Raw genomic sequence first — 26,933 nt, forward strand, 5'->3', positions numbered from 1 at the left:
ATGACACCCAACTCATTCTCTCTTTTCCCAGCTCAGACACACAGGTAGCAGAACGGATCACCGCTTGCCTGACTGACATCTCTCAGTGGATGTCTGACCATCACCTGAAACTCAATCTCGACAAGACTGAATTTCTTTTTCTCCCAGGAAAGGGCTCTCCCACCACAGATCTAACCATCACCCTCGACAACTCTGTGGTAACTCCTTCTCACACTGCAAGGAACCTGGGTGTGACACTTGACGACCATCTCTCCCTCACTGCCAACATTGCTGCAACAGCTAGATCTTGCAGATACATGTTGCACAACATCCGAAGGATTCGGCCTCTTCTAACCCAGAAGGCGGCACAGGTTCTGGTCCAGGCTCTTGTCATCTCACGCTTGGACAACTCCCTCCTGGCTGGTCTTCCTGCATGCGCCATACGACCTCTGCAACTCATCCAGAATGCAGCAGCTCGACTGGTCTTCAACTTACCAAAATTCTCCCACACTACACCACTCCTCCGCTCCCTTCACTGGCTTCCTGTAGCTGCTCGCATCCGCTTCAAGACTCTAGTGCTTGCGTTCCATGATACAAACGGATCCGGTCCAGCCTACATCCAGGACATGATCAAAACCTACACCCCAGCCCGCCCACTCCGCTCTGCATCGACAAACCGGCTCGCTGCCCCCTCACTGAGAGGATCACAGAGGCACTCGCAGAACTCGAGACTGTTCACTGTCCTCGCTCCCAAATGGTGGAACGATCTCCCCATCGACATCCGGACAGCTGAAAGCCTCCACATCTTCCGACGCCGACTAAAAACACACTTATTCCGACTCTACCTCGACTAAGACGACAAAAAAAAAAGAGAAAAAAATAAATAAATAAATAACTTGTACATCGCACTTATGACTAGCACTTCATAGTTTGTTCTACTTGAAGCTCTTACTTACTTCTAGCTCTTATTTGTACCCAAATGTTTAAATGCACTTTTGTAAGTCGCTTTGGATAAAAGCGTCTGCTAAATGACATGTAATGTAATGCAACATACTATTATATGACCTTTTTGACCCATTTTCGACGACATACTGTAATATGACTTTTTTGACCGATTTTGGACGACATACTATACTATGACTTTTTTAGGTGATTTTGGACGACATAATATACTAAGACTTTTTTAGGTGATTTAGGACGACATACTATACTATGACCTTTTTGATCGATTTTGGACGACTTACTATACTATGACGTTTTTGACCGAATTTGGACGACATACTATACTATGACTTTTTGACCGATGGACCTAATTTACTATACTATGACGTTTTTGACCGAATTTGGACGACATACTATACTATGACTTTTTTAGGTGGTTTTGAACGACATACTATACCATGACTTTTTTAGGTGATTTTGGACGACAGACTATACTATGATGCATTTGACTGATTTTGGAAGACAGACCATAATATGACTTTTTTGACCGATTTTGGACGACATACTATACTATGACTTTTGACTGATTTTGACCTATTATAATTATACTATGACTTTTTTTGACCTGATTTTGGACCTTAATTTACTATTATATGACTTTTTGACCAATTTGACGACATACTATACTATGACTTTTTGACCCATTTTGACCTTAATTTACTATACTAAGACTTTTTTGACCATTTTGGACTACATACTATACTATGACTTTTTGACCACTATACTATACTATGACTTTTTTAGGTGGTTTTGGACGACTTACTATACTATGACTTTTTTAGGTGATTTTGGACGACATACTACACTATGACTTTTTTAGATGATTTTGGACGACAGACTATACTATGACTTTTTTAGTTGACCCATTTTCTTTCAGAACAATAAATGGATCAAACCACTCGCCAATGAACGGATAAGCGATAGAGTAAACATGTATGACCTTGGTGACCCACAGCACTGGTTACTCTGTGTTCCAACATCATCATGATGCCTGGATCATGAATCCACAGACTAACATTCAAGAACCAGACCATTTTAAACTTCTGTGGTAGTTATGAGGGAAACTTTGCTGACATTTCAAAAATGATTCGGGGACATTTATCAGTTTGACTTGTTTTAAAAGGTTCACAGAAATCTAGGAATTCTGTTCAACCTTGTTCTTCTTTGTACTTTATTCTTGTAAAAACTCCTATCCTGTTTGAGTCTGTAACGTTGCTCTTTTTAGATACCATCTCTTGGCTCAGAGCTCCCCCATGTGGCTGTACAATTCCATTACACACAACTCAGGTCACAAGAGTCTCACACACACACACACACACACACACTTAAGAAGAACTGTATAAAAAAGTTTTATTAACAAATGCAAAAATATCAAATATTTAAACATGAAGCCATTGTGGGTCGATCTTCTTTAAAAACAACAAGAGCTTCCTTCAGAAGATTAAGCACATTTGAGCGTTCATGGACGAGGTGTGTCACATTCAGGTGGTGGACTGAGGACATCCACTGGTTCACGACACTCAGAGACAAAGAGATTTACAAAGTCATAATAAATAGAATGCTTCTGATGGTGATGAATGGCAGGGTAAGATCCTGGAGGACGGATGGAACAATTCATGGTGGAAGAGCAAATTCAGACGCTGCTCATCTCCTCCATCTTCACACTGTGTGCAACACAAATCACATGGGTGAGTTCATGTGAATTTTACTAACAAAAAAAAAGGTGCAATGCATGATGAGGAGAATTTAAAGCACAGCAAAATACCAACGGGGGCCATTTTGACATGTTTTAGCAGGCGATACAAAGGTGGTACTGGTTCTTATGGGTCGTTGCAATCCTTGAAAGTTTGTGAAAATAGCCCTAAATAGACATGGGTCATTGAAAGTACTTGAATTTTGTGCAAGAAAGAAGTGAAGTTGATATTTAAGTCTCTTTGGTTTGTTACGACGCCACCTACTGTTTCACGCCCTGCATTGCTTGATGTGCGTCGATCAGGACTACGCAGGACAAACACCGTGTTGTGTCTGTCTCTCTGCCGTTGACGTGAGATTCCACGCAGAACAACGAGCGAGTGACGTTAAGCAAGAGCGAGCAAATGACGACGCGATGCCTGGGAAATACAAATTCCAAGATCCAGGTTATCCAAGACCCCAAGGACAATAAAAGTGGACGCCATGGGTGAAGTGGCTCTTATAAGTTGCCCTCTCATCTTAAGCTGTTACAGCACATTTCGTCCTTGAATTTGGAGAAATTGGTCCTGGAAAGTCCATGAATTTGGTGCCAATCAAGGTGTGGGAACCCTGACAATGGCTTTGTCCAGTAAGTAAGACCCTAAAAGTGGGGAAGCTAAATGGAACTCAGCCATCATTTATTTGATTATTTATGTTCCTCACTGTGTTCCATCGTGAGTCGGACAGGGAGTGACGTGTGTGATCGGTCAGGAAAATATTTGAAATGCTACAGCGGTGGACAAAAAAAAGAAAGATAAAATGACTTACATTAGACCAGGATTGTTGTTACATTTACTTGTATTTACCAAAAAGATCTGCTTTGGAATCAGAGTGAGAGTCAAATTCTCACAAAAAGTTAGTGCTCGGTTTTGAAAAATAGGTTTTTAGTGCAACAGAGAATTGTGAAGCCTCTTATGTTTGCATCAGTCTAATTATTATTTACAGTTTACAGTTTATTATTACAGTACTATTATTACTCTGGCTGAAAGAGTTTGAGAACATTTCTGCAGAGTGAGGAAAATGACATTTTTAATTAAATCTACAACATAATTAAGACCGTGAGCAGTGGAGGCGCTCCAGGCCAGTCAGGCGTGAGCACAACATTAAAATCCAACTAAACGAAAACACAACAGCAGAGAAAAAACAACTGTGATTAGAGAATAGCTGTTTAACATATATTAACACGGATGGTCTGGTCACCTTTCAGAGTCTGTCTTCTAAGCACTGACGTCCTGGGTTTTCTCTTCCTCTTTTATCTCTGTGAATGGAAGAAGAATAAATATGTCACGTACTATAATTCCAGTCTAAAAACATTTTTTTTGTATAAACATCCACCCACCAGATTTCTTCTCTTCTGTTTCCTTCTTCTCGTCATCGACTCTGGGTCTTTTCATTCCCTTCTTGGGACTGGACACGTTCCTCCTGCCACCTTCGCCCTCGTCCTCGGAGTCGGAGAACTCTTCATCACAGGCTATCCACTTATCTGTGGCACGGACTGCAACCACACAACAACACACACCGGTTAACCATGTGGCGGGTGGCACCATGGAGCCCGGTTAGCTAGAAACGGACCCGCATCCACATCAGGTCCCATCACATCACCACAGGCCAAAGGTCTGATTATCTACTTACTGGACAAGCGTTTGTCAGGGTCATCCATGTCCTCGTCCACGGTGTCGTCTGGGACAGCGTCCTCTGGGATGGCCAGCATCTGAACACCGGGAGCATGAGGAAGCATCCGCAGGTTCTCAAACAGCCGCTGTCTGAACAGTGAGAGACACACAAACCAACGCCTTCAGCTCACTGGTGCAGTTTCAATCACTGACCGTGAAATGAGGCTGGTCGTAGGAAAAAAGAAATCTCATCACAATATCCGTCCATCCATCTTCTACCGCCTTACCCTCCACAGGGGGTCATGGGGGGGCTGTGCCAATCTCAGCTGACAAAGGACGATAGGCGGGGTCACACTGTGGACAGATCACCAGTCCATCACAGGGACACACATAGAAATATTCACACCTACAGTCAACCTAGAGTGACCAATTTACCTAATTCCCAAATTGTTGGACTGTGGGAGGAAAGCAGATATATATATATATATATATATATATACATATATATATATATATATACACATATATATATATATACACGTTACGTCATACGTAATGTGATGTTCATTTCATTTATTACAAACTTACTTGTGTCGTTGTAATTTAAACATGAAATAAAGAAACACAATAATAGATACGTTTCATATCTGGCCACATACAAATAGATACATTATTAAAACGATTAAACACGACAATTGATGAGTTAAATAATTTAAACATTTCCCCTGGGGGATTAATAATTGGTGCTATATAATAGTAGTGATTTTTATTTTATTCCAATGAGATTATTATCATATTTCTTGTACTTTTTAGTTACTTTACTTTGTTTCTACATGATTTTGTTACGTTAGCATCAAAAGATAAATAAATGAAACTTTAAGACCTATAAGCAGTGTTCATGTGATTTTACACATTTATTCTCTGACAATAATCGTACCAAGAAAATCTATAAACGTGACATCCCTAGCTATAAAGCACACACACTATCTTAGTTAGAGCCTGCAGGTAACTCGACCAACATCACCTGCTCCTCCACTATAAATAATTGCTTGTTTTTTTTTTCTACGTGTATTTGTTTCCTATGATGTGTTATTCAATTAATCCTGATTTGAAACATTAAATGTCTTATGTTTACAAGTATTTGACAATCTTATAATATATGTATTTTTAAAACCTAAAACCTTTGTGAAATTCATTGTTCGACCTTTGTGTGTTTCCTGTGGGAATGTGGCTCCAGTCAGAATCCTTATAACCACAACAATTTGCATAACCACTACTAACAATGACCACGTTCCTGCATAAAATGACATACTTGATCTTGTCCGTGTACTCCCGTGTGTTCTGGTTGGTCATGTTGGAGGGGCTGATGTGCAGCTTGAAGTCAGGGCTAAAATATTCAAAGTAGTCATTGTAGGGCAATTCTGCAACAGAAAGAACCAGTGACAAAAGTGAGTCCAACACAAACAACTGTCGGAGGTGAAATATGCCGCAGATAAAGCCTCCAATGACCGGTGGTCTGGAATGAAAAGGGAGCGATAACAAACCAGTTAATATGATTTACTGAAGCTTTATAATCTACTGTGATCCTGACTGAAGGGAGGATGAAATGAAACGAGTGGAGGGAGTTCAGTTAATGTCCTGAACTTCCATTAAGAAGACTGCTGGTCCATTCAACAGCCTGTGATTATATCCCTACTCTCTATGTTGCACACGCTCAGTGGACAGAGTGCTGACTTAGCAACCTGTAAGGAAAGGTAACAGGCAGACCCTTTCCAGAAGTGAGGTACTTGTCAGAACTGGATGGACACGAGTATTCAATTATTCAAAAAATGCAAATAAATGAGGCAGCAGCAGAAATGCCCACATTTAAGAGATTTCCTGAATGCATCTTGAAGCTGCTCCTCTAAGCTCAACACACCTGTAGATGATGCTGAAGTGGTGTTTTTTTTTTCCTCCATGTCTGGAATTTACAAACTCCTCCCTCTAGTATTCAATACACAGAACCAGTCTGGTTTTGTGAATATCAGATATCAAACTGAGGACTGTACCTTTATTACTTTTCCATACTGAGCAAGAGAACATTTTGGCACTTGTCGATACAGAGAATGAGAGTGCAGTATATCTCATGACATCCATCCATCCTCCACATGAGGGTCGTGAAGGGGCACTGTGCCACTCTCTGTATGTATATAATTTAATTTTCAATTTAAAAGATTTTTCATGGTCTGAGACCTTGGAATTTGACGCCATTTGCTCCGTCTTGCATTACGTTACTCGCTCATTGTTCTTCGTGGAATCACAGGTCAACGTTGGAGGGAAACAGTGGACCGTGTCCACAACACAGACTCAGTGTTTGTCCTGCGTTCTACATCAAGCGATGCAGGGCAAATGAAACAGTAGGTGGCGTCGTAACAAACAAGGGCACAATGGCGACATTTACCCAAATATCAACATAACTTTCAAAATTCATGTACTTTCAATGACCCAAAGCGATTAAAAAAAAACTTTTTCAAATTCACAAACTTTCAGAACCCATAGTATTATAGAATATTCTATCTTGAGTGTAACCGCGTGTAAGCATGTCATAGTTTTAAAATGAATTTAGTCAGCAACTGCACTGAATTTACAGTAACTATCTAGTTTGTTTTTATACAAACTCTATACATTCTGTGCAAAATCCACTCATTTTGAACTGGGGATTTGCAACACAGTCAATTACATAATTGCATATGGCATAGGAAGGCCTTAGTAATAAATATACTTTTGGTCAGCTTGCATATGAACCTTGAGCTGTGTGTAACAGAGGCATTTTTCTATCAGAGCAAACACTCGACATCAGTGACAGCTGTCGGACTAAAGATCTCTACAGTGGCTTTAAGGCTTGCGATGCAAAAAAGGCTAAAACATGAACATCAACCTTCATTTTATTGATCAGTGACCCACCGTCAGGGATTTCCGTGTCCAGAGCCACAGCTGTTTCATAGGTCCAGCAGCGGGCCACATTACGGATCGTATATCCTCCTCCACCGAGCATGAGCATTGGCAGGTTGAAGGACTTTATGTACTCCACACACCGGGCGTGTCCTGGGTCAACCAACAAACACAATGCAACACTGTCGGATAACACGGCAGGTGATGCATTCAATGTTTCACACTCATGTCAGTGTGTCCATACCCCGAATAGTGAGGTTAAAGCAGCCAAGGCGGTCTCCTGAGAGAGAGTCAGCACCACACTGAAGCACCACAGCACTGGGCTGGTACATCTCCATCACCTTAGCCATCACCTGGAAGTTCACAGCAGAGGACTCACAATCACGTAGTGGTCAAAAATAATAATAATAATAACAATAAGAATAATAATAAGTATAATAATAGTAATATAGAGTCCAAGGCAGAATATAATACAGATCAAGGGGTAGGATTTAAAAAGTTCTTATTTCACCTGCCTCCTTTCAAACATGAGTGTGGAAAACATGAAATATGCTCCTCTCTCCTATTAACACAAGTTTGTTTACTTCTTGTGCGCGCTGACCTCTGAAATGAAAGCCGAAAGTTATCCATGTGAAACAGTCACTTGCCTGCAGTCAGTCAGATGGGAGAGACAGAGAGAGTAGCTGAAAGTGGAGAGAGGGGAGGGATTGTTGGGCGGAAGGTTTCATTTTAAGTAGGGATGCACGATATCTCGGCATTAATATTGTTATCGGCCGATGTTCGTCATTTTTTAAAATATCGGCATCGGTCCAATGAGTAAAACTGCGCCGATTTTAACAACCGATGTTTATACCCGTCTGTTTGTGTATGTGTGTCGGGAAGGGGAGGCCATGCGGCATTTGTTTGGGCATATGACAGCGTCAGTGGCGCAAGCGCAGCACAAGATGTGTGTGTGTGTGTGTGTGTGCGTGCGTTTTTTTCAGGGTGTCGATAGAAGATACGCGAAAAGCATTATGCAACACTTGCAAAGTCGAGGTAATGCGAGGAGGGTTCCGCGTCAAGTCATTCAATACCACAAATTTGTAACATTAGGCGGCAGACAAAAAAGAAAGCAGCGCAGCTGGGACTCAACCAAAGGAAGACATTGGCCAGGGCAATAACGATCAAGGTAATGGAAATGATTGCTCGACGACCAGCCGAGGTTTCCGACGGTTGATATTGAACCGTCGGAACAACCTGCCAAGTCGGCGCTACTTTTCCGATGTTTTGCAATTTAATAAATATCTGGTTGCCATGAATACTGGCAAGTTTGATAAAGTATTTTAACATGTTTTTTTTATTATGGCAGCTCTTAGTAGAGCTTGTCAGGTATTGTTTCTCAGATAGATAGATAGATAGATAAGCTTTATTTTCAGACTCAAGGTCTAAGACACACAGTACAAAAGGAATAAAAATCACACAATAGAATAATAATAATAAAAAGAAGAAGAAAATAAAATAAATAGAAAAAAAATAATCTAATGACTAATATCTGTCTGTGTAGTTTTATTGGCGCGGTTGTTGTTGCCGGGAGGAAGGGTTGTTGACTTTATTTACGTACCCAGTATAGACGCCCTTATCTCGGTTACAGTAACTTTGGCAGAGTATTATTTTTATTTATGTTCATGTTCGTAATTTATGATCCAAACTTTCTCACAGGAGTTTAGTGAGTTGAGGGAGTTAAACTGTACTTTCCTTTAGTTACACACTTGCTACAAGTGGTAAAGGTTTCTAAAAACCTTTACTTGTAGTTGGTTACTTGTGTCTTATGTGACCTTGTTATTTGGAGGTAAAACATGTTTTGAAAATAAAGGAAGACATTCAAAAATTCAGCTTGCATGATTTTCATTCTGTACAAACTTTTATCATCTCAGAAACTTTTTTTTTAAAAACATATATCGATATCGGTAGATATCGGTTATCGGCCATAGCAGCAATATTAATATCGGTATCAGTGGAAATAGTCATATCGGTGCATCCCTAATTTTAAGGATCTGACCAACGGAACCATCTATAAAACAAAAGTTTTATACTACCTGGGTGTCACGGCACAACTTATTGACAATGACTGGAAGTTGCGATCCTTTGCCTTGACTGTCAAAAAACAGATTATGTTGCTTTGTAGAGATGCACCGAAAACTCAGTGCACAAAAATGTCCAAAAAGGCATTTTCGGTTCTGCGGCTGAAAGACTTAAGACCGAAACAACGTGACTGAAACAGGATGTTGTGATGATTCATGCAAAAACTGTGGCCAGCATGCGTCTGTCTATCCCCACTTACAGTCTGTCCAATATCAGTTTGTAACACCAATAAAACGGTTCCAACAACATGTGAAGACACGGTGAAACAGCAACTATTAAATGCTAGAAAGTCTCTTTGAGCAAAAGTGAAACTGGGCTGGAGACGGAATGGTGCACAGGAAAAAAAGTCTGTCTGCACCAGAGGGGAAAGCAGTCTCGTTGGCTGATATGTTCGATGAGATCCTCCTAAATATTTTCATAGATTCTTAATTGATTTATTCTCTGAAGAATGAATATTAATCTATACTATAATTGCAATGCCTTGACTTTAGTGAGGTAAGTACTCTCAGTCCCAGCCATATATAATATATATAATACATTTTACATAAACATTTCAATACAGATATCATTTAAGTCACATTTCACATAAACTTACATTGTTTACTTGTCATAACCTTGAAATAATGTAAAAAGAATATGATTATTGTCACAATATGATCAAATGTAACAGATTGTCTTCATGACAGATATCTACAATGAAATTATAAATCCTGAAAAAGTCAGTAATATTTGCCGTTGCATTGTCAAACAACGTCTTTCTCATATTTAATTATTTACAACACTCATACTCACAGGCTTGAAGAGTTGCTCATACGACTCATCATCAATACCGTCCCGCAGAGGGAAGTTGACAGCGTAATATTTGCCTTTTCCCGCTCCAATATCCTACAAACAGAGAAGGTCAGATGCATCGCACAGGACAACAGTGCATTTCCATTTCCACATCAGTTATATAACACTACAATCTTAACATTTAAAAGCCTACAAAGACCACGCTCATGTATTCATATATAAATCATGATCTGTGGGTGAGTGAGGACAAAGGCTGAGACTCACCCTAAGGTCTCCAGTTCCAGGGAAGTACTCCCCATATTTATGGAAAGACACAGTCATGACCCTGTCTGTGGTGTAGAAGGCCTCCTCCACTCCATCCCCATGGTGGATGTCTATATCAACGTACAGCACCCTCTGGTGGTTCCTGAGAGGAATGGACAACACATATACAGCAGAGATGTATATCGTCTTTTTCAAAATACGAGTAGGGCTGAGGGAAAATATGGGCAAAAATTCTCATTAAGCTTAAAGCTAAGGTGGGGTGATATGGCTCGTAAATAATATTGTTCTTCTTTCTTTTGAGATGTTTGCACTTCTCAAAAGGAGAGAAACAATGCACTGTAAATACAGTCTAAAATAAAGTATCCACTGTTTATGATCTGGATTTCCTGTCGTTGGGACACTCACTTGAGCAGCTCCAGAATGGCCAGCACGATGTCGTTGACGTAACAGAATCCGGACGCTTCAGATTTCTTTGCGTGGTGAAGTCCTCCAGCCCAGTTCACCGCGATGTCGGTCTGTTGTCGGTTCAGCTTCACTGAGCCAGCTGACCATAAAACAAACAAACAAACAAACAAACAAACAAACTTTCAGGTTAAGATGATCCTAACTACAGGTCGACTGATACTGATACAGTTTATTACTAAATAATGAGACCAGTGACTGATATTTGGAATTAATATGTATTTAACCAAAATTACTCACACTTAGGGCTGGGTGACATGGCCTAAAAATTAAAATCCCCAATTATTTTTTTTTTTAAATCTGATTTTAGATTTTAATCGATTTTGCTCTCTCTCAGGAGCCGAGAGAGAGCAGCAGACGTTTTAACCCACGTTAAAGAAAAAAAAATCAATTTTTATTTTTTAAATCGTCCAAACAAAAAGATCCGATTAATCGATTTAAAATCGATGAATCGCCCAGCCCTGCTCACGCTATTATTGCGACACCACCTGCAGCTCTAGAACTTTTATCTATAGGGACTGTTTTAAAAAAGCACAAATGCTTGGAATAGCAAGGATGTCACTCAACCTGGTCAGTTTTGCAATGTAGTACTTATGATATTATAGAAGTATAATAACGACTTTATCAGCAGGGAACAAGTAGTGCACTTACTTACCTACACATACACGAATAACACTCAGTGCAAGACTTTCTAGAGACTACTTTCTAATGGGTTTTTTGGGACTTACCTGCAGAGCCTCCGGCAGAGAGTTGGCAGAACTCAAACAACCCGTCAAACACAGGACAGTCCTCTCCAACGTTGACTGCAAGACAAGAATGGTGAGAGAATTACATAGTGTTCCCAGGCGTCCTCCACAATTTCACATAATAATATAAGACATCTGTAACCCAGTGCTTTGCTCTGTTGCTGCATTGTAGACCCATGAGTGATGTCACAATAATCTCAAAAATTAAATGCAGCGGTATGAACGAGACTATCGCAGATGAAGACGAGACACAGTACAACCGCACACGATCTCTATTATTGTGATAATCGTGAATGTGACTTGAAAATCCTGTTTAACTCACAAACATAAAGTCCTTTTTTTATGTGCCACAATGGCGAGCTGCGTCTTTCATCATGACTTATAATCATCACATTAAATCAATGCAGACAGAAGACTGTGACTGTTTAAGTTTAAAAATCTAACTTGTTATGGTTATTTTTTTTTTTTCAGTCATCGCAATAACATTGTGAATCTTGATTTTTTTTTGGGGGGGCAGGATAATTGTGGTATTGTGCAATTGACCCATCCCTGGTGGCAGCAAGCATTTAGTTAGTGGGCTCCATGTGATAAAATGTAAGAGATTAACCAGGTCCTTGAATGCATCTCTTTAGCTGAACGCACTGTGAACCTTGCATTACTTTCACTCGCTCTCATGAGCTGGAGTTTCGAGTATACAAATGTTTGAATATTGAATATTCAAATAGCTCTGCATTTTATTTTGGGGTTTGATCAGAAATGTTGCGCATTTCAAACACTGACGTTACAAAATAACACAGTTGAACTTACTGAGGTAAAATCATTGCTTTTGTCAAGGGCCTTTGCTGCGCGGAGTAAGCAGTTAACTTTAGTTTGCAGTCCAAAAGCAGCTGAATCAGTTAACATATTTCTAATATGAATAGTATGAGGTACTGACCTGTCGTCAGCCTCACGAGACAAAGAGGGACTTCATCACTGAAAACATGAACGTCAGTGGTGGAAACAGTCTCTTCTATCATAAGGATGTTTGCCACTTTATCTTGCCATTAGACAGCCTTTTCTGACTCAGACCTGAAGCTGGTTTTCACTCTCCTGCACCAAGTTCCATAGAGAATATACGTAATTTTCCCTTACAGAAAACAGGAGTTGCTGATCACGTCCTGTCTCCATCAGTAAGTTCAAATGTTTTATTTTGTGACTTTGGTGTTTGAACTACTTTGTTGGGATTGACCTCAGTAACATAAACTTAGCAGTAGACCAGCAGCTCTCATTAACCATACAAGATTTTGGACTTTGAAGCGAGAGAGTGAGCAGTTTACAAAATTCAGTATCTACTTAGAAAAGGTAAGATGAAGCGATGAGTATATTCTTCGTATACATTTTCTGCTCACACCTTTTACAGTACAAACATTCTTACTACCACACTAACCCAACCCTTTGGTCAAAATACTATGCAGTTGCCATGGTTACTATTAGTTGGCAGCAGCTTCATGTTAGCAGTAGGAGGTAACATGTAGTCATGCTACAATGGCTACAACCACACCACAGTTTTTTCCCCTCTGGCACGGTTGAATCATCGATTTCACCTTTGCTCCCGAAGGTCAAGAACGTGGCTTCGTTTTGATCGATATTGAATTTACATTGAGATTGTGACACCACTATTACCAAACCAAGTCAATTTCCCAAACAATCACTAATTCCAACTTCTACATTGTTTTTTAACTTACTTTTATAAACTGAATTTATTTGAACATTTTTTTTAATATTTTATTTGCAGGAGTCTCTCTGAACTGTGAACCTGTGGTTTGACAATGACTCGACGTAAGGACACCTCAGAAAGCCTTCAACTACTTACAGCGCTTCATCTGCTTGCTGAACTCAGACATGTTGTCAGGCCGTATGGAACGGAGGAACTTGATGTAGTCATCGCTATGGTACTTTGTCATGTCGTCTCCTGTGGCTTTGTTTGGTCTCTGAAAACACACAATGACGCAGCCATTTATTAGCCTTGTTCATTCAGGCACAAACACTTTATTTTATGATATATAGTGAGCTAATAAACATACATATATTTCCATTTTCTTGTACAGTCCATAGTTCAAGAGCAGGTTGTGAGTCATCCGGATCCGATGTGGTTTCATGGGATGCCCCTGTCCATAGTGATAATTCCCAACGTCACCTGCAAAAAGAAAAACAGGGAAACACTCCAATACACACTAATATGTGTACATGTGCCATGTGCAAAATGAACAGAATTGATAACTTTAATTACAGTATTCAAGAGAATATAAACTCAAAAAGAGAGTATAAAACCAACGGTATTAACGCAGCAAAAAACCCAAACTCCACGCAGAAAGGCAGTTGTTCCGACCAGGTCGTGAACCCAGGTTTTTTTGCTGCATTATTATAATGTATTATCATATATTGGTAAAGACAACAACATCCCCCAATATGACTAATGACTACAACAGCAGGATGAATAGGCTGGTACCCCCTTGACGTCTATGCTTGTGCGCTCTGCTACTATTATTTATTTTTTATGTTTATGCTACGACAGGAGTATTCAAAATACTCTGTTAATTTCACTACAGAAGAGACTAAATGTATATCGGCCAAAGCACTCCTGATATATTGGCATTAGAGCTGCAACTACCGATTACTTTCATCATCGATTAATCTGTCGGTTATTTTCTCGATTAATCGATTAATTGTTTGGTCCATAAAATATCAGAAAACCTTAAAGAAATGTTGATTAGTGTTTGTCAAACCTGGAAATTATGATATTCTCTAACCCCTTTTGTCCACAAACCAAAATTATTAACTTGTAATGATTTCTTTGTTATCCAGAGTAAAGAAATAAAGAAAATACTCACATTTAAGAAGCTTAAACAATTGGAAATCTTGTTTTAATCATGAAAAACAACAACTTCAAACTGATTAATTGCCAATTAATGTAGTAATCGATTAATAATTGATTCATTGTTTCAGCTCTAATTGGCATATTGGATATCAGCCACAAATCCATTATTGTGCACCACTACTTTCGGACGCTCACGAGGATCTGAAAACACCTGGCTCACTATACACTGAAGGTGAGTAAAGATTAGCATGATGAGACGTTTAAATTGAACACTTCTACTTTCACAGCCGTCGTACAGTAACGGTCGCTTAGTTACGTGTAGTTCACACACTTCTTAACGTCTATTACGCTGTGTGTAAATCTTTGGTTTGATTTGCGTGTTTTTAAACCAGTTGACACACAGAGTGACACCGTTTAGCATCAGCACGGAGGCCATTTAATCGACGCTCATTAACGCTGCGTGCTCGTTAGCTAACTTACGAAAACACACCGTTCATTCAGCAGCAGCAGCAGCTAAGCGGCTACCGTTAGCCTCGCCTCAGCTTTGAGTGTCCCGTACCGTCGTAGAAGTAGCAGACCTTCTTCTTCGTCCCACCCGCAGCCGTGTAGGCCATGTTAGGAGCAGTTTGTTGTTTTCTCTTGTTTTAAGTTGGTTGGTAAAGAGTTGAGCGTCTCCTCATAGAGGAGCCACACTGAGCTCCATGGTGGGAGGGGTTATTGTAGAGGGCCGTGGCGCCTGTTATACAAATAATCCAATGATGCTGCGTTAATATCGTGTCTTTATAGGTTTTAATACTATGTGAGGAAATGCACAGGCTCACAAGTACTATCATATAAATGTAATTATAATTATGTTACACGTTGTTATTGGAAGTGACAGAATGTGGTGTCACAAAATTATAATAATAATAATAATAATAATAATAATAATGTCTACTTCCCAAAGAGCTCAACTAAAAGAATTTCACTTGATGTACTGCTCTGACAACACTAGATGTCAGCATGATCGTTTTTTTTGTTTTATATTGAGTTGGATGTGTATTTTTATTTTTTTGTACATCAACAGTGGTCTTCTGCTGTTGCAGTTTATTGGTCTAATACACACTTTGGTTGGAATATGTGGTTATTTAAAAACAGAAACATCTTAGGACATAACCTCCTACAGACTCTTAATTGTCAGTGCTTTATTCAATTTCTCATTTATTTCTATGTCTTTCAGTAACAAAACATGTCCACACCAAATAATAAGTTGACAAATGTACAGGTTTTTTATTTTTAAACAACACACATGATACAGAATGAGACAGATTTTCAATATTCATCTTAGAACAAAGTGTTGGTTTGACAAGAGTAATCAGAGGATATTATTTTTTCACTATGGCTTTTTGCCAGATATCCCATAAACCAATGAGAGAGCTGTTGGAGAAGAAACAACATAGTTACAATAAAACACAAGTTCAAGTCTAAAATGCTTTGGAATCAAAGTTCTACACTGACGATCCTCTTACGGGGATTTTGGGATGAGACCTTTCAATGGACCGATCACAGAGTAAATTGAAAAATGTGGTGGAAACAACAGAAAACATCAAACTGTTACAAGATCCTTGATTGCACATGCAGCTTTGGTCAAATAAACATGACAGAGAACAAAAGAACAATTTAGCTGTTTGTGACTTGCATTTTGTCGTCCTCAAAGGGCTTTTATCATGAAAGGAAATCATCACACTTAAAGCTTATCTTAACAACATGAATGTCATTGTTTGATTCTCTTTCGTTAATCACAGCTCAGCACTTGTTTTTTTCTTAATAGGGAAAACTGACACACACACATTAATCTGCAAGATCTTTGAGTCAAACCATTCCACCTTATGACATTTCATTTTCACACACGCAGAAACAAACTTACATCAAGTTCCTTTTATATTGGTCACACTATTGTTCTTGCACTAAAGGGGTATTTCAGGTTTTTTTGAAGTGTGGTTGTCAGAGCTGACTGACTGGGACATGGAGGCGAGGGCCTAATCCCGATGTCCCCCTAAACCAGGGGCCTCAAACAAAAATGACCTGGGGGGAAAACTAACTTCTAGTGTGGTCAAGAAGTGGCTGTTCAGCCTGTTCAGTCATGGTGGGTGTAAGTAAGGCTCAAAATGATATCTTGATATTCCATCATGACATCGCAAAAAAGGTATTCATGATGATAGTTCACAAATTAAAGTGTTTGTTTTGATATAGAATGCTATATAGTTCACAAAGATACACATTTATGATGCAAAATAATCGAGAAATAACAAAAACCTGGTGTAATGGACAGCAACTGTAATTAAAGGTAATTAAGAGAGTGAAAGTGAAAGGGGAGGTCTTACAGCTTCTTCCCATTGAAAGTAGCTGGCAACACTGAAAGACAGTCATGTTTTCAGCGAAAGTGAGCCTCCATGTCGCAGACCGGTTCTCTGCACTATGGGCAGTGCTGATTACGTGTCAGCTTCACAACAACCACACTTAATAAAACCTTAAAGTATCCGTTTATATTCAGTCAAAGTGCTGTTCTTATTTTCTTATAGAGCGCCATTTTTTGTTTTAGTAAAACACCAATCCAGGATTCTCATTTTATGGAAGTTTAAAGTTCTTCATGGCCAGTTGAATGTTCTGCCGGTGATCTGGTAAAACTTCTGATTGAAGGGGTGAAAGAACTTCTGCAGTTTTGTCACCACTGATGGGTCCACCTCTGGATGGATGCGTCCCTTGCTGCCTGCCAGGCACTTATTAAAGACAATGTTAAATCGCAGACAGTAAAATCCCCTGGTGGCATTGAAGTACAGATTATATTGGCTGATCCTTGAGGGTAGGTTGAGGAAGCGCTCGACGAGCTGCAACTCTGGCAGCGGGTCCGTGATAAGGCGGTCCCCATCCACGATGTGGAACTGCTTCACAGGAAAGTACTTGAGCCATCGCTCAAGGTGTTTGGTGTAGATGCTGGTCCGCACTGCTTTGTACTTCGTGTTCACCTCGCAGGTGTTGGTGTCAATGGCCAGCTTCTCAAACTTGTGGTAGGTCTTGTTTTTGCGCTCCTTGCCCTCCAGAACTTGCGTGTAGTCCGACACTGCTCTGGTGGTGGGCTCGCGGACGATGATCAGCAGCTTGATGGAGGAGTTCATCTTGAAGATGCGCTCAGGGACTTCCTCTGTGATGAAGTAGGCGGGGCTCTTCTCAATGGTGATCTGATGAGGGAAGGAGAAGGGCATTTTCCCTCTGTACCAGTCGATTCCACGGGCGTAGTTTTGGTCATTGTCAAAGAAGTGAATCTCCTGTGAAGCCTTGACCACGGCTGGATGCAGGTTGAGCATCTCCAGCAGGGCACGAGTGCCTCCCTTGCGCACACCAATGATGATGGCACGTGGCAGCTGCTGGACCAGGTTGTGCAGGCGTATTTGCTCTTTGGTGGCATTGCCCTTACGTAATTCATGAAGCAGGCCACGCTTAAACTGCAAGGTACGGAGTGGGATTTGCTCTGGCTCAGGAGGGGTCAGTCTGTTCTCAATGGGGCAAATGGGCTGTAGCCTAAAACAAGAAAAATAGAGGGAAAGAAATGTTTCAAAGATGATTTTCAGGACTGAGATTCTAGTTGTCTTCTTCATAATTATTTGCATATAATACACTCCTTTAATTAGATGTTTTTTTTAATATTCATTATAACACTCATTTAGCTGTAAATTATGATGTGCACTATTTAGATTATCAAGTTGTGTTTGTCTGTCAAACCCAAAACGTTTTCTTGTACTGGGGGAAAATCTGCAGCAATTATTTTATTCATTTATTTATTCATTATTATTATTATACAAATACTGTAGTTTCCAATTCAGCTTCTTGAAAGACAACAACCATTTAAACTACTGCTACAGTTCACATCCATCCATCCATCTTATCCCTGCTGACACTCAAAGTGCAAGTGCCTTGCTGCCTCTCCAGTGACACACATTTGCACCAATATCTTTTGGTATTTGTCTTCAACAACTGAAAAACCTCATATTTATCAGTCTGTGTTGAAGCGGGAGATATTTAAGATGAGATAGATTAGGTGTTCCGTAGATGTTTATTGATCCCCTGTAAGGCGAATTCAGAAAATGAAGCTGTTGAGGCAAATTTGTGGGTGAGATTTAACTCCAGAGGACAGCACTCTCCTCCATTACTGATTGATTTGGCCAGACTTCCATGGTGCAGGTCGATGACATCAACGCTCAGCGCATGCACATGGATTCTCATATGACCTTTCTAAATCACTGATATGACATAGATTTGATTTGAAAATCGGAATTGGTGATCAGATTTCTGTGATTTCTGTGAAAAAATTGTGTATAAGTCACTTCTCCCTTGCAATGAGAATGTAGCTGCTGTGTACTGGAGTCAATGAGCCACTGTTTAAATTAAGTTCTATGGACTGTCAGAGGAAACTGGAGTACCCAGAAAACACACATGCTTACAGGTACCCCAGCCCTCGGCCCTCCAGTTACACGCCAAGTTCCCTTTCCACTAGGCCATGGGCTGCCCAAACCAATGAACTGACTGGTAATTAACAAATATGTTTATCCCTAACTATTGTTTTTTTAAATTCTCCAAATTTTTGAACTTTGTCATTTTTATGTTGAAGAAACACTGTCAAGTTTTACATTGCAGCCCTATAATATAGTGTGAATTCAAACCAGTATGCTACATGTATTTGAAATGTATTATAACTCAGGATGTGACAGAGATGACTCACCTATCCAAGGTCCCAACCCTGGCCACGAGATAAAGGACACTTCCAATAGCGAGGCTGCCCAGTACGAAGAGCTTCTGTCTCAGCAATGCCTGCTGTTTGAATAGCATGGCCCTCCATCAATCTTCAGGACTGCGTCTTCAGCCTGCACAGAGCGGAGCACATAAACCACTAATCACCAGGGGAGGAGAGACAGCCTAATGTTTATTAACACACACTCAATCAAGTCTTACAAGTGATTAGGCCTCGCTCGCACGCGCCTGAAAAGTGCTGCAAAGCCATTTAGAGAAAAGGCTCGGCTGCCAACCTCCACTTTGTTACACTCATTTGTTTGTTTCTTTCTGACAACTTGGGAATTGATTAGAGTCTATAGTGCAAATGTGTTGTGAGGACCCTGCTTTGAAAGAAGAAGGAGTAATGTGTGGAATGAAACATTTCCATGAATTTCAGTGTGTGAATTCCTGGTGACAAAGAAACTATCATCACAAATTCTTTGATTGTAGATCCTAAAATGTTGTACTATGAGAATGTCAAAGATGGTTGTTGTCATGGTCTTGCAATCAAAGATGGACTACGATCATTTTGAGGATTGGTGAGTGTGTGCTCCTGTGACCTCTGTCAACGTATTAGTCAATAATAATGTAACATGAAACAACATTGCCAAATACCATGGTGGCAGCAGATGTTTGTATGTGCAGTTTTTTTCTACACACATGATTCATGTCTTGTTTTTTACCACTGATAGGGATGAGTATCGAGAATGCATCACTAATGTTATGTATGCATCACTAACTTGTTTTCTGAATAAGGAAAATGCATTTAAATATGTGGCTCTCCCTACCTGGAGCAAGCTACACAACGGTCAGAAACTTAAGGAGCTGCTCTTAAAGTATTGTTAAATGATTTGAAGGTAGAAACATCTGGCTGTAGATGTTTTGCCTGGGCCATGTGCTTAAATTTGTTTTTATTGAAAACATACAGATTATGTGATTTTATACTGCACTTAACTATATTTTTTGTAGCTGTTTATGTATGTTTTATTATTTTTTACATTGTATTGAATGTGCTGTATGAATGTATCCATGACCTGCTGCCTGTCTTCAGTTTAATCTGATTGAGTTTTATTCCAAGTTAAGTAAAGATTAAATAATATAATAATATAATAACATAGCAAACCATATTTACACTTCCAACAACACCATGCTTCTTTTTTCAGACTGACAATTGGAAATGAAAACTTTTAAGCTTTTTGAAACCATCTCCAGAGGAGAATGTGTAACTCTTGGTCTCAGACTCAATGTTCTGTGTTTATTTTTGTTTTTTTCTTTTAATTCTAATAAAAATAAACATAAAAAAGTCTTCAGATAACAGACACAGTGACAGGTTCTGTCCTTCACAAAAATGTGTTTCCTCACTCTACTTCAAGAACAGCCTTGTGTGACTGGGAAAAACCACATCATGCAATAACTGATCCATACAAAAGTCATAGCACTATAACTAAAGGGCCAGCTTCAACTCTAATCCAGCCTTTAAAACCGCCTACCATTACAAATAGATAGCAGGATTCACTAGACCATCTCCTAAATAAGTAGAGAGGTTGTGACCCCACTGTGACTGGAAAACATTTCATTCATATTGCCTCATGGTGACTTCTGAAGGGAGACCAGCAGCAGAGCATCTGCAATTTCATCAGTGTGACGGGGCAGAAAAATAAAGACAGAAAAGCCAGGGGCCAGTCTGGTTTTGTAAGAGCTGCATTTGGAAACTGTTGTTGTTACATTTGTAAGGTTTTTTATTTCATAAGTGCAGTGGTTTCCAGTGCGTTCTTTCCAAAGAAACTATTCTGATGTGACACGTTCATATGTCATTGATTTAAATTGATGTGATAAAATGTTCAAATTCTTTCTCACATTCAAAAAGTATATATCATATTATATTATATTATATTATATTATATCATATTATATTATATTACATATACAGTTCTAGCACTTTTCCATAGTACCTGGTACCTGGTGCTTTTTTTGGTACCTGCTCTGGTGAGGTTCCAAATGAGATGAGCCGATACTAAAATGTGACATCAGACAGACTGCCCGGCAACTGATTGGTCAGAGAGTGTTGTCAGTGGTCAGAGTCGTCAGAGTCATGAGCGCGACGTCCGACACAAGAATCAAAGCGAACAATGCCGAACTTTAGATAAGATAAAAAGACTTAAAAATCCTGAAACATGCGTGCATCCCCCAACATTTAGCTTGTGTCTATAACCTCAGTGTTTAACAGAGGAGTATTTAGCGACAGCACTGGCAAAAGCTGGCGATCGTGAGTCGAAACACAACCTGTTCAGTGTCTGTGTCAGACGGAGTCTGTGCCCTGTTCATGCAGGAAGTACTGAACGATTTGGTGAATACATCTTTTCAATGAACTGATTCTAATGATTCAGTACACAGAAAAGACCTGCGTTGCCTGTCACTAGTTTGTGTTGTGTATAAAGCATCACAGCAGCCGTGCTCTGACAACCTCGCCCACGTTGAGGAGGTCCTGTGAAATGATGGAAAATGACATGCCTGATACTAAACCGAGTAGAGTTGAATAGATTAGAGCCAAGTGGTGCTAGAACAATATAATGGAAAAGTGCCATGCGGCAGAAAGGGAAGCGCTTCCCCTAAAATGTCAAATATGTGCTGTTGTCTTTACATTTGATTATAAAAGTGCGTTGGAAAACGTTCAACTATATGACTAGTTCGTTCAGAATCAGCTGTTAATCACAGATGGTTTGACGGCACATTAAAACCAGTGGAAGCTCAGCGTTGATTGATCTTCATGAGATGGAACATAGTAGCTTCGAGGGAAGCTGAGCATCTCTGGGAGTCACTGGAGCAGTGGGCAGGCACGGATGCTGGGCTGAGGGCAGAATTTATGTCTTAATAACTGGGCCTGAAATGACTTGTATTTTAAAATTCAAGTCTACACACACTCTTGTGCCCTGGGATGGACTGGCAAACTGTCCAGGGTGTACCCCGCCTATCGCCCAATGTAGCTGAGATTGGCACAGCAACCCCCGCGACCCTCTGGTGGAGGATAAAGCGGTAGATGATGACTGATTGATGGACACACTCTTGTCTAATCTCAGCTCCTGACCTCTGCCCATCTCACATCACCCTGGTTTCCCTTACTTTGCCCACACACAAAAAAACTGAAATTAAGTAAAAAAGAAAAGTGTGGGACTCGCGTGTCACGACTCATGTGAGATCGCAGTGTTCTGGGCTAATGGGCTGAGAAGGAGTGCAACAGGAAATAATTAGGGAAAAATTAGCAATCAGAACAAATGCTGACTGGCCGTTTGGTGTGTAATTAAAACCCAGGAACATGCCCTTGTTATAATTAGTTCCAAATACTGGGACATGGATATGATTTGAATATTAAGGTACTTGCTGCATTGCACATGTAACAATAGACTATACTGCAGCTTAGATTCCATCCCACCCGTGGATTTATTGTATTACTGAAATATTGCTGTCATCGGACCATCAGTAACTTCAGTCTCACGCATGAACACACACACACATTCACACACTTTGATACAATAAACTGGGGCCTGGGTGAGCAGTCATAAAGACAGAAACAACATTAAGAACTGGGTGGTGTGGCAGGAAGACCTTCAAAGGGATTGCCTCCATATTGTGCCCGGATCAATGCCATTTCAAACAATCCACATAACTCACTCAGGATGTGCTGTTGCTTTTCTTTCTAACAATAGACTGCTTCCTTACTTTTACAAAGGCACACCAGAGACCTACAGAAATGGTGTTCATGTCAGAAGGCTCAAAGTTCCTGTTTTGTCATTGATCATTCCACAAAAGCTGAACTCAAAATCACATCTTTGGAACATTTTTGTACGTTCAGAAAGAAAGAAATTCCCAATATGCATGTAACATTTCTAGGATGCAACCCTGACTTAAAGCGATGGTTCAGGATTTTTGAAGTGTGCTTGTCAGTAATACTGACACAGTTGGCATACTAAGCCTACACTAGAGGATTTTTAAATCGTGGGAGACCACAGACACAACAAACTTTGTGAGCGATTTTCAACATTTTAATCCTGAGAAAGCACAGACTAGACGATCCAGTCAAGGACCACACACTTGACGTTTAATTAAACCATTTCAGGGACGAGATTCAAGGGATTTGGGATCTCACAGAAACTTGGCGGTGTCAGTTAATAGCTGTTGCATGTGTGATATTTTGTGCTGAGAAACATAAAAAAACTGGAGATGAAGTTTTGACTTACTTGAAGCACTTACTTACTTCTAGCTCTTGTTTGTACCCAAATGTTGAAATGCACTAATTGTACGTCTGCCAAATGACATGTAATAATGTAATAATGGTAATAATCGAACATGACTCAAGTCATAAACATCGAACATGTTTAATACAATATGAACTCAGGAAGATGCGTCCGTTAATCCCTCACACTACAGGATCATTTGCCCAGATAATCTGTTCAAATCAACCTAAAATCAGAAGGCAGCCACGGTTGTTGGAGGGACCAGATCAAGACCAAAATCTAGTCGATTATCCTCTAGTGTGGGGTGGGGCTTTATAACTATGCATGGACCTGTATTAGACGAGTAGGCAGCTCCTCTCTATCTCCTCATTCTGCAGGTAGTCATGACTGGATTGCAGGATCCAGATCCAGTCCTGGTGCTATTTTTCTTGTTGTTCACACAATTATTATTGTTATTGTGCTCGCTCTGCAGGTACTCATTAACTTACCTCAACTGTAGGATCCAGATCCAGTTATGAAGCAATTATTAAAATTGATCAGTACTTTTTACTGCTCATATAAATGACATTGTAATATAGTGTTGCCCATAACCTATACATTCCCAGAACATTTTATTAAAATACATCCTTTACTTTTTGAGTTGTGCTGCACAAAAGCAGACAAACACAGCCAAAACAAAACCTCCTTGGTGGAGGTAATAAAAATATATCATATCAGCCCCAAGTTGATCTGGACAATGATCTCCTTCTGAAAACATATTGCTACGGACGTAGCCACAGTTTCTAGGTGATTGAGGTGGTTTCTATTAAACTCGAGAAAGATGAACGTAGAAAGGTGTTGGCAGCGGCTGTGTTCTTTTTTATGACAAGAGTTTATTTCTCTCAACAACAGAGGCTGTGGGTGCAGAGTTATCAGTGATGAACAAAGTTGTTCAAAGTAAGGCTAAGAATTTAAAAAAAAAACACATTCTTCCTTCAACAGCAACTTCTGGATCCCTCTTAGCTGTGGAGACTATAAATGACAGCCGCTGCAGTCGACTTCACACAGTCTTTACTTATATGACAGAACTGGTTCACACTGTTAGGGAATCAAAGATGATGTTGTTCAGTCATCAGACACATTTACATGTAAGAACAGACACAAAGGAGATAATATGCATTGGGCTCTTTGTTAGTGAAAAGTCAGCTGGAGACAGACAGCCACTGGAGTACGTTGTGAGGATGAGTCAGCTGAGGACAGAACATTGATGAATAATTCACCACGATGTGCCATTATTATTTTTTTAAGCATTTTTTTTATTGAATTAATACAAAGTAAAGCAAGTGCATTGGGAAGCACACATGAAAGTCCCCTCAAGCAACAGAATCAGAAAACAGAATAATGCAGTATATAACAATATAAATGAATTAATAAAGACAGGGACAGATCCCTCTATGTTTCCACACCCACTGTTGAGTGCTGTCAGAAACATACCAAGTCTTATTGGCCAATCAGAAGACAAATAGACAAAACGTCACTACCTCAGTAGGCAAGCAACAGAAATACAAAATAAATTGTATATGTATGTATAAGCATAACCGGAGGGTCACCAGGTTCGAAACCTGACAGGTCAAGGGCTGGGTACCTCTGAGCAAGGAACAGAATTTGTTTATTTATTTTTTTTATTAATTCCCACCTATTTGACTGGGCCCAGGATAGACATGCTTATGCTATTGCAGTATGACAGATGTACGTGTATAACCTGAGTGAACCAAACACAATCTGCCAGCAATTTGACTTCACTCTGCAGACACAGATGCCACTTTGGCCAACTTTAAAATCTCCTTAAAAAGGGAGCCCGCCTCCAATCACTAGAGGCGGGCTTAATGTGATGACGACAAAGAAGCGATGTCTAGCAGCTTTTGTATATATCCGACATGATGGCCACTAAAGTGCGGCTGTCTTGATTCAGCTGTTGCTTACATTTGAATCAAACTTGCTCCACAAAGCTCCCCCGGCCAAAAGTCGTTATACGCCATTACTAGATAACCATTAAGTAATGGCTATGTGTTCAATTGCATACCAACACATTTTATGGCTGTGCCTGTTGGAAGTGGGAGGTTTCTACACTCTTTCCAGTTAGAGATTAAACACAACAGCAATGGCAGGGAAGACTCTTCAAAGGCAGCTATGCTCGCCGCTACACCACCATCACTACATAAAAAAACACATAAAATGGCTGCTCAATGATGGGGTTAGTGGGCAATAGGAAAAGTGAAGAGGGCAGTAGCATACAAGGACAAGAAAGAAGAGACAGTTTTTTCCTGCCTTGAAACTTCTGATAATAAAATGACAAAGTCTTACTGTCCAACAAACAAATCACACAAACTTCCAAGTTCAGTATAACACAATTTATCTCCCAAACCTTTGTGGTCTACACGCAGTCATCCATCAAAAGAAGTACAATAGCACCATAAATGCTGCATATACCAAAGAACATCATGACCATCTTTGTCCAAAAAAAACATAGAAATGCAGCATATTTTCAGTTTTTCTTCTGCCTCATACTTCTCCAGTAAACTACTTCACTGACACAACATCAGAAAACAACAACAGGAGCTTGTGTTGTGAATTTCTACCCAGGGAAGATTAAAGTCTTAAGTTGGAACACACAAATGTCTGGGGAACAGTTCACTGGAGATGAGTTATGAGACAGGCTTCATACTGCTTTAGACTTCAAAGTCGGTCACACCGCCTCTGTTGTCTGCATAGTCAATTACAAACTTGCACAGCATGGTAACAGCATTGTCATGACACTCACATCAGCCTGTAAAGTGTGACTGTTGTGTTACAGTGTCTCATTAAAGCCAGGGTTTGGAAGTGTAGGAAAGTTAGCATTAGCGTATACTTGCTATACAAAATGCAATCAGTGGTAAAAGATCTGTATTTAAATGGTGCCTTTTAATACGAGGCAACTGCTCACCATGCCCTACACCCATGGTTCCCAACCTGGGGTCCAAGCCTCCCTTAGGGGGGCGCCAGAGATCACATGGATTGAATTTGTGAGGTTAATAAGGTTAATAATTTCTACATCCCAATCAGACACTCTACTGGATAACCAGAAGTCAGTATCACCAAATAAAAACTATCATTTGTTTGGTCCACCTTTCAATTTATTAAGCTATTTATCACCAACACGTGATCACGTTCCTGTTGTGTGAGAAACTTCTGGTTGGAAGAGGACCCACTGTACTACCTGGGATACAGCTGACTCGTTGTGTAGTGTGAGATGCACAGCGATCCTCCTACTCATGTAGTGTGAACAAGGTTTGAGCTCAGTAAGGTAAGATACGAGTCTGGTTCAGCTCTGACATGACAACACACAAGCACAACAAAGATTTACAACACAGGGAGTGAG

General features: G+C 40.0%; 2 protein-coding genes across 4 annotated transcripts in view; both read right to left on the reverse strand.

Annotated features, from left to right (window-relative positions):
- Window positions 1-2,359: 2,359 nt before the first annotated feature.
- Window positions 2,360-15,219, reverse strand: LOC122784561 (histone deacetylase 2). 3 transcript variants are annotated; one of them, XM_044049876.1, is made up of 14 exons: window positions 15,058-15,219; window positions 13,705-13,817; window positions 13,494-13,611; window positions 11,624-11,698; window positions 10,839-10,977; window positions 10,434-10,575; window positions 10,170-10,262; window positions 7,501-7,609; window positions 7,269-7,409; window positions 5,638-5,746; window positions 4,345-4,475; window positions 4,052-4,207; window positions 3,913-3,970; window positions 2,360-2,645 (listed from the first exon to the last, which is right to left on the reverse strand). In XM_044049876.1, the coding sequence occupies exons 1-13, from the start codon at window positions 15,110-15,112 to the stop codon at window positions 3,930-3,932; spliced, it is 1,422 nt and encodes a 473-aa protein (XP_043905811.1). In that variant the 5' UTR covers window positions 15,113-15,219; the 3' UTR covers window positions 2,360-2,645; window positions 3,913-3,929. The 3 variants fall into 3 exon arrangements, with proteins under 3 accessions (XP_043905811.1, XP_043905812.1, XP_043905813.1); XM_044049877.1 differs by having other exon boundaries at window positions 14,989-15,219; XM_044049878.1 differs by lacking the exons at window positions 2,360-2,645; window positions 3,913-3,970; window positions 4,052-4,207 and adding an exon at window positions 4,613-4,679 and having other exon boundaries at window positions 4,385-4,475.
- A 524-nt stretch (window positions 15,220-15,743) lies between these two features.
- The window catches only part of LOC122783747 (heparan sulfate glucosamine 3-O-sulfotransferase 5), a 77,405-nt gene continuing 66,215 nt past the window's right edge, over window positions 15,744-26,933 (reverse strand). Inside the window, exons 3-4 of the mRNA XM_044048567.1 lie at window positions 19,255-19,396; window positions 15,744-18,056 (exon numbers count right to left, since the gene is read on the reverse strand). Coding sequence (XP_043904502.1) covers window positions 17,126-18,056; window positions 19,255-19,361 — 1,038 coding nt within the window. The 5' untranslated portion in view covers window positions 19,362-19,396 and the 3' untranslated portion in view covers window positions 15,744-17,125. The remainder of the gene's footprint in view (window positions 18,057-19,254; window positions 19,397-26,933) is intronic.

This window comes from Solea senegalensis, linkage group LG17 (genome assembly GCF_019176455.1).
Source record: "Solea senegalensis isolate Sse05_10M linkage group LG17, IFAPA_SoseM_1, whole genome shotgun sequence".
In the NCBI taxonomy this organism is placed as follows: domain Eukaryota; kingdom Metazoa; phylum Chordata; class Actinopteri; order Pleuronectiformes; family Soleidae; genus Solea; species Solea senegalensis.